At 37.2% G+C, this 8,017-nt stretch overlaps 2 protein-coding genes across 4 annotated transcripts in view; one reads left to right on the top strand and one right to left on the bottom strand.

Moving 5' to 3' along the window:
* Window positions 1-801: 801 nt before the first annotated feature.
* LOC103460806 (uncharacterized) lies at window positions 802-6,345 on the top strand. Of its 3 annotated transcripts, none has more exons than XR_001776326.1 (7): window positions 802-1,081; window positions 1,854-2,527; window positions 3,318-3,363; window positions 3,448-3,539; window positions 4,414-4,456; window positions 4,585-4,867; window positions 4,997-6,345. XR_001776326.1 is itself a non-coding variant. In XM_008403113.2 (7 exons), the coding sequence occupies exons 1-7, from the start codon at window positions 1,058-1,060 to the stop codon at window positions 5,207-5,209; spliced, it is 1,443 nt and encodes a 480-aa protein (XP_008401335.1). In that variant the 5' UTR covers window positions 809-1,057; the 3' UTR covers window positions 5,210-6,345. The 3 variants fall into 3 exon arrangements, 2 of the variants coding, with proteins under 2 accessions (XP_008401335.1, XP_008401337.1); XM_008403113.2 differs by having other exon boundaries at window positions 809-1,081; window positions 4,346-4,456; XM_008403115.2 differs by having other exon boundaries at window positions 811-1,081; window positions 1,854-1,991; window positions 4,346-4,456.
* Window positions 5,425-8,017, bottom strand: part of LOC103460807 (uncharacterized) — a 3,238-nt gene continuing 645 nt past the window's right edge. The window contains exons 2-8 of the mRNA XM_008403116.1: window positions 7,691-7,894; window positions 7,534-7,620; window positions 7,178-7,429; window positions 6,940-7,068; window positions 6,644-6,784; window positions 6,427-6,541; window positions 5,425-5,851 (exon numbers count right to left, since the gene is read on the bottom strand). Coding sequence (XP_008401338.1) covers window positions 5,622-5,851; window positions 6,427-6,541; window positions 6,644-6,784; window positions 6,940-7,068; window positions 7,178-7,426 — 864 coding nt within the window. The 5' untranslated portion in view covers window positions 7,427-7,429; window positions 7,534-7,620; window positions 7,691-7,894 and the 3' untranslated portion in view covers window positions 5,425-5,621. The remainder of the gene's footprint in view (window positions 5,852-6,426; window positions 6,542-6,643; window positions 6,785-6,939; window positions 7,069-7,177; window positions 7,430-7,533; window positions 7,621-7,690; window positions 7,895-8,017) is intronic.

The raw sequence follows: 8,017 nt of genomic DNA, 5'->3' as shown, positions 1-8,017 counted from the left end.
GTGTTAACGCTATAAATGAACGCTCTCTATCGTGGTATCACCCATGGAGGGATTTCTTTATTTAAATGGGTTCATTTTTCAGAGGGATACAAAGTCAGGGCATTGTGATTTTAGAAATTACATGTTTATAAGGGCGATTTTCTGTTGTCCTTCCATGGAAGCGGGCAGCTTTCAAACGGAAATAAATTGCTGCTTTGACATGATCACAGAACTGCCAAAACATATGTAGCCTACATAAATACCAGACAAAGTGAATCACAGCARCGTCATCAGCCGVTGTAACGCTGAACTGATGCGGAGCTGCGCCATGAAGCTAACAAACACTGAATAGAAGAAGAGCTGCCATCGATACAGTTGCAGCCAAGCATGTTTTAATGTTACACAATACAGTTTTACCAAGTTGCTCAAAGTCTAAACTGGCATTGTTGTTCATTTAAGGTGTAAACTTTACCTTCGACCAAACGCCCCCCAAAGGCATCCCAGAGCCCCCCTTTTGTAAAAATGTCCTCCAGCGCCCCCTGGAGGGCGATACCGCCCACGTTGAGAACCGCTATAATAGACCCTTTTCACAGTGACGTCTATGGAAGTAATTATGTGCCATCAGAATTTGAATAAAAAATGCATCTGAAATTTGAATGTTGTATATTTGTTCTTACTTTTTCAATTTAAAAATTAATTCAGAATATATTTTTGACCTAAAAAAAATTTCAGTGTCATTATTTGTACATGTATGCAAATTTCATTTGTTAAAAGAAATTCACATTCCTATTTCAGAGATCAAATTTTCAATATATATATTTTTTCAGTGTTAAAAAAATTCAACATATAAAAAAATTCAACTTTTAAAAATTCAAATGCTATATTTTCAGTGTCCTACAAATTCAACTTGCTCAAATTCGCTGTCTCAAATTCAGCGTCTAAAAATTCGCTGTACAAAAACGGCAAGGTTACTTCAGGTCACAGACATTAGCAATCGTTGTCAGATTTCAACATCCAGCCAATCACATGACCCAAGCGTCATATTGAAGAAATAACGATCACCCTGAGGCCAGCGACCATGGAGGCGAACGGAAACCCAACGGTGAGTCTATGCTTTCATATTTCTGTAGTATATTTTATTTTGCGCATGAACTTTGATACATGATATTAAAGCTTGATTTAAAACACGGGTTTGGGCCGTTGTTAATCTTACGCCATGTAATGCTGGCATATTAGTTCTCGCTACCTGCTAGACCTCCACCCCCTTCTCTTGGCTGTCCCACACCCAATTTCCCCTGTTTTATTTAAAAAAGGAATATCACTTGCGCCAAGTCTAGAATCTTTCAAGAGAACTGATGGGTGGCGACTTTCTAGGTTGGTTGTATGTTGTCTTAGGTKAGACTGAGACAGGCAGTCTTAGTAAAGTCGTAATTTTTCAGGACATGCTACCGCTAATGTAGCAAGCTAATGTCGCTGCCTTGTGATTAAGGAGGGGCTGTGAACTCTTCCGACATTAATTATAATCACCATCCCATTCTGTTCATGTGACTTCATTTATGAATTAATTAATACATTTATGGTCATTAGAGCGTCATCCAAACTACTGCTTCTCTGATATATATTAATTATCATTCTTTTTACTTTGCGGTACAAAACGTCGTTGTTACCTAGCAACATTATAAACAACCTCCTTTGTTTTTTCATTTGATTTTAACTAATTTTAAGAAAATATATGCTTGCAAGTACAGCTGTTAACTTATTTTAGATTAAATAATTTGTGATTTCTCAATACCGACCTACTGATTTCAAAATACTTTTTTTTTTACTTTACTGACGATGTTTTTTACATTTTTTTTCTTTTTTCTCTTTTCAAGGAACTTTTGCTGGATAATATCTTTTATAGACTCCGTGATCGTTTGGAGCATGTTCTTGAACGAATGCCCCTGGATCTGGATTTCCTAGACTTTATCTGCACTCAAGAACTTGTTTTTTTAAATGCCTTATCTTGTCAGGTAGATGTACCCCCAAATATTTTGGATGCGCTGGCTCATTTGCACACACTAATTAATATAGAAAAACTAAGTGAAGAACAACAAACAGCTGTTGTGCATTTTGAGCAAGGACCAGCTGGGCGACAACGGATGGTCATATCCTCAGACTACCTTTGCAGTCTTTTGGAACTCCATCTCCCTGTCCCATGCATTGCCAAACTCTTGGGTATATCCAGACGGACTGTGTATCGACGGATGGAAGAGTCTGGTCTTTCAGTGAGGGCATCATACACCACCATGTCAGATGAGGACTTAGACCAATGTGTGAGAGACATTAAATCCAGGCAGCCTCACTCTGGGTACAGAATGGTAAAGGCCCTTCTGCAAGCCAGGGGACTGAGGGTGCAGTATCATAGAGTCAGAGCATCCATGCATTGCGTAGACACCATTGGAATGGCATCACGTATGGTCCAGCTACGATGCATAGCTCGACGTACGTACTCAGTTCCTGGCCCTCAGTCTTTGATGCACATTGATACCAACCACAAATTAATACGGTAAATTATTTATCTTCTAACTTTGAAGTATGCTTGTTAAGCATGTTCAACTCATGTAGCATTTTTTTTCTTTCACAGCATGCAACATATCTTTTGGAATTAAAACGCAGCTTTTTTCAGTCTTTTAAACAATAGTGTATAAACTATGTCCACAATGGCCAGTGTCCTGCATGTTCTGCTTCAACATGGCCAAACCTAAGCAGTACCTGATCTGCCTCTGCAGAAATCTCGCTTCAAATTAAATTTTAATAAAAGCATCCCTTTTTCCAAAGGGAAATTAAATGTTGTAACACATTAATTTAGGTTATTCAAAGAGTTATTGCAGATGGTGATGGCCAGAAAATGGCAGAAAATATCTCTTGTAGTGTTCTGTATAACAGTCAATCTAAAATAGCCTTTGACTGAAAATACTGTTTTGTCAAGACAGTCTCATGAAGATGTTCTCAGGGACAGGGTTGTCCAGCATTTTTTTATGAAGAATCCTTTTTTGCGTAAGCATCTACAGAGATTCCACATTCACCCCCTGAACAGAACCAGAAAAGAACCAGCCTTCTTTGTCAGGCTGTTGAGCCTTTTTAGGTCTCTGGTTCTGATGCTGATACCAAACAGATGACGGCAGAAGAGATGATGTGCTCAACAACAGACCTTGAAGGAACTTAGCTTCCTCAGGAAGTCCGGATTGCTCTGTCCCTTCTTACAAATATGTGTGATCAAAGAGAAGCAAGCCTTTTGGTGACAATATTTAATGATATTAATGATAATGATGAAATATTTTCTTTTGTTTTTTTAGGTACAACATTGTTATCTTTGGTGGCATTGATGGTTTTTCTCGAAAGGTGCTGTATCTTTTATAAATGCATATAAATGCTTAATTTTATAAGCTATGACATTTAATGTTACATGTTTGCTGTGCTCTACAGATAATGTATCTTGGTACAGCTCAAAACAACCTGGCATCTACTACACTGGCTTTCTTTCAGAATTCAGTGGAGGAGTTTGGCTTCCCACTCAGGTAAAGGTTTACAGTCCATCTTACTCCTTTTGAGCCAAGGAAGAAAGATTAAAAGTCAGCATCAACTAACTTTTCTCCAAAACATATACGTTTGTTTTATATATCATTAGTTTTTGAGTAATGATGAAAAAGTAAAACCTTATTGTAGAACAAGACATTTTCCAATATTATAACTTAACATTTTTGAGTGATATCTAGTTCCACTGTCAGATTATACAGCTTATAAGTATTACTTTTTCTTCAATATTAAGAACTTATAAACTTAAAAGGAGCTTGCTGAAAAGTTACTTGTAAGTTAGTTTTGTCTTGTCAAGTGGCCTAAGACATTTGCGCTCAAACATATTCCAGATACACAGGAGGATTTAAAAAATTTTTCAGTGAAAGTCCAAGTAGCTGCACTTGATTCTTACACCTTTGTTGGTCATATAATGCCATGTTTTAGATTATTACATTTGCTTGCTTTCTGTTCTAGAACAAGTTTTGAAATATTGCTGTTTTATTATAAATCTCTAAAATTCATAGGGCAAAAATACATTTCTGAATCTACAAGAACTCTGTAATCAGAGTTAGAACCAAAGGGCAACAGCTTTCATCCATTATGTTTGTGATCTGTGGAATATACTCCATGAATTTAATAAGATGTTCATCTAATAAAGACTCTAGTACAATTAAAATCTTTTTAATCCCCACTACTTTGTAACTCCAAATGTATCTTTTGTTACAAAGAGTGTTTGAGCTATGCTAAAATTTGTCATTAATGTTGTAATTATAGGAAAATTTTGATTACATTAACACACTTATTTTAGGGTACGTGCTGATCAAGGGGTGGAAAATGTGGACGTGGCACGACTTATGTTTATGATTCGTGGAACAGGAAGAAGCAGTTTCATATCTGGAAAGAGTGTGCACAATCAAAGGTTTGTACAAATGACAAGTTTCAATATGTGACGCTTTTCAATGTCTATAGTAATAATAGCTTGGTTTGTTCTTCATATGACAAGATTTGAAGGGCAGTTTTTAACCTTTTATTACTCCATAATTGAAGGATTGAGAGACTCTGGAGAGATCTGTGGACAGCTGTAACGTCCATCTATTACGATGTGCTACACCACCTTGAAGAAGAGGGATACCTCAACATTTCAAATGAAACACACCTCTTCTGCTGCCATTATGTCTTCCTGCCACGTCTGCAGGAAGATCTTCATACTTTCCGCAGTGGCTGGGACAATCATCCACTTCGAACGGAAAGCAACATGACTCCTAACCAGCTCTGGGTTCTTGGTCGAACACACCATCCAATTCCTGAACCACACAGTGCCTTGACAGAGGTACATTTTAATTGGATAATATAATGCGTACCATGTATACCATGAGTCACTGAATTTGTAACATAGCAATCAATCTACAAAATCTAAGTAAATTTTGAGTTCTCTTGATCCCTTCTTTGTGTTTTCCAGGGTGTACAAATTCCTGAAATTGAATGGGAGGACAGCGGGCTTCCTCTTCAGGAACAGTCAAACGTCACAGTTCCAAATTTGAATGTGCAACTGACTGACGAACAAATGGCAGCCTTAAGAAATGCAGTCAACCCAAAAGGCACATCACTGTCTTTTGGTTGTGACATTTATATTGCTGCCGTTCTGTTTTGTGAACAGTTCTTCACTCTGTGAAAGTTTCAAAGTTCAGCAGTTATCAAATTAGTAGCTAAATGCTGATCATGTTACTACAAAGGTGAAATCTGTGCTTTGGAAAAGTGAATTGTAGTGCTGTTATGGATCGACAACTAAAATTTTCTAAATTTGTGAGTTTTTCTGTACTCAAAATGAACCTAGTAGGTACATTTGTGTAGGACTTTTAATTTTCTTGTATTACAAGAATAGGAAAGTTAAGTTTGTCTTATGTAATTTATTTTCTAATACATCAAGCATATATGAACTCATCGAAGTACATTTCGTAAAATATTGCATAAAAACAATTAACGTTTCATATTTAAAACTGCCTGTACAAACAGTGCTGACTCAAACTCTGAACATATGTAAATTTGAAATAAGTAATTTCTTGAACATAAGAACTCTAACATTTCTAAACAAGACCAAAGCCAGTCTCAACCGACTTAAGACATAACATCATGTCGGCATACAGAGCCTGGTAGGTAGTGTAGTGGCTTGGAAGGCGCAAACGTTCACTGCAGGTAGATGAAGTGGGCATGTGGTTTGGTCCAGTCGACTGCACAACTTCAAGCTTCAGCTCCTGGCATGGAACCTCCCAGCCAACCCAAAATTTCATAAGCTGGTGCAGATTGTCTGAAGATGCTGAGAAAAGTATACATTTTTATTAGATACTTTGAATTTCCAGTAGAATTGAATCATTCATAAAGCTGACTTTGAGATATGAATTTATGCGAATGTGTTTTCTATCTAAGCAACTAATCCATATGAATGTGATATCCTTCAAAAATCATAATCATTTGAATACCTTTTGCCATGTTCACTGATCAACCTGAAAAACACCATGCTTGTGGCATCTATATAATAATGATGTGATGTTTGTGAATTACATTCCTTCTCAAATACAACTGAATCGTACTTTTGGTCCAGCGTAAAAATCAGACCTTTTCATTTTACTTTAACTCTGTTAAACATCCACGGAGGCTTTGTGTGACTGGTATACAAAACTGTTTGGAAACATGACAAGAGCTTTGCATTCTTTTTCCATCAAATGCAAGTAATTACTGTACATGAGTACTGCTAATGTACATAATTTATCTGTGCAGTGTTGTAATAAATAAGAACATAAATGTACTGTATTATGCTGGTATGTATTGCACATGTCTTTTATTATTCTCAAAATAAGAAACACTGTCCAAATGTTCATGTAGACATTTTACCTTCTTCGAGAAACTGACGGAAAAGCCCCGTCACCTGTGTAGTTTCTGCTTCTAAGTCATTATCACTGTCATCACTTTGGTTCACCTGGGGCCAAATGATTGACTGCAGGACCATCTGTAATTGTAGAAATAGTGTAAAAGTTGTAATATTCTGACCAGGTTTCAGAGTAAAAGCTTATATTCAGATACATCTTTAGAATGTTAAAACAGATTGTACCTGGGGTGTGATTTCGACTTCACTGTCCCTAGGGAAGAGGAGTGGCACAACATCAGGTCTGGATGTAATTAATGGCCAGATACCCGTTTCTTTAAGTCCCCTTTTCAGGTGCTTTATTTGCACACTAAGTCGAGTGATGGCCTGTAAATATTACACTTTATTAGTGGCATCAAAGTTCAGAATAAAAATACTTATTTCTCAAGTAGAGTAGGACATTGGTTACTGAAGCTAAATAACACATTTAACTCTTCATTTCGAGACAAATAATGAAAAAATAAAGTTAATATTTGTATTACAGCATGGTTGAGGAGCTGCTGTAATAGGAGCAGTTTGTTTGTGTCCTTGGTTGGTGCAGGAAAATACCACTCCATGCACAGACTGGACAATCTTGAAGTCTCTTCCTCAGTCATCTCTTCTTTCAGCAGCTGGTAAATAAGCATTTATAATAGGATTTAGTAAAACATCCACATTTATCTGGATTGCATGTTTGTGATGCATATTAAAAATTGTGATAAGTTAATTTTGTTTACTTACGAAACCAATGATCTCTCTGTGGTCAATATCGGGGCAGTCCTCTAGGGAAAGGTATGTTGTCGCCAACTCCTTTGAACCACTTGTCAAGGCATGCACTACTGCCAAGCTGATGCCCGACAAGGTTGGACCTCCATTAATTAAAGAGTGGCCAATCAGCCGACCAGCCATGACAAACAGCTCGCTCTCAGCAAGCACTGCTGAAGTAGTTGGTACAAGGTGATCAGTTTCCCCTTCAAACATTGTAGTCATTTCCTAAAAAATTCAAAAAAAGATGTCTACTGTTAAATGTACCACGCAAGATAACACCACAAATGCATAGCTTTACTAATTAATACAGAACTCTGTGTAGCACATACCGAAGTTCATTTTAAATCCTTGTTTCAGCTTGGCAATGGCAGACGAGATGATATGTCTTGTCACGCCTCTACCAACTGCAGCATCGCCTATAATAAAAGAGCCTGGTAAGATGAAAGAGCTGTTTTCAAGTACTGCTAAGCTGATATGAAGTAATACCTTGAATGCGACAATGAAAAGGAGCTGCCCACTGAATTTTCTCACGCTTGTGCTTATAAAAAGAAATGAGAGACATATCCCGCTCCTCATCAGTGTCCATCGCATCCAGAGTGAGAACAAGTGTCCTCTGGTTAACGCCTACTTCCTTGAGTTGTCTGACAAACCGCTCAACAGCCTTCTGTGGATCTCCAACTCTTTTCTATGCTGGCAAATTCATAAGTAACAAAATGTTACATTTAGATACATTAATTTTGTCCTACAACATACACCAATGTTTTTTATGTAAAATACCACATATAAAGCAAACCTAAACAACAACTTCCAGGA

The sequence above is a fragment of the Poecilia reticulata genome, unplaced genomic scaffold (assembly GCF_000633615.1).
Source record: "Poecilia reticulata strain Guanapo unplaced genomic scaffold, Guppy_female_1.0+MT scaffold_298, whole genome shotgun sequence".
In the NCBI taxonomy this organism is placed as follows: domain Eukaryota; kingdom Metazoa; phylum Chordata; class Actinopteri; order Cyprinodontiformes; family Poeciliidae; genus Poecilia; species Poecilia reticulata.
The sequence above is the reverse complement of the archived record's forward strand: the minus strand, read 5'-3'. Positions and strand labels throughout refer to the sequence as shown.

Bases quoted from the DNA above. Each gene is read 5' to 3' on its own strand.
- LOC103460806 (XM_008403113.2), top strand. From the start codon at position 1,058: ATGGAGGCGAACGGAAACCCAACG. The intron at 1,082-1,853 runs GTGAGTCTATGC...TCTCTTTTCAAG, and splicing joins AGGCGAACGGAAACCCAACG to GAACTTTTGCTGGATAATAT. The intron at 3,364-3,447 runs GTGCTGTATCTT...TGTGCTCTACAG, and splicing joins TTGATGGTTTTTCTCGAAAG to ATAATGTATCTTGGTACAGC.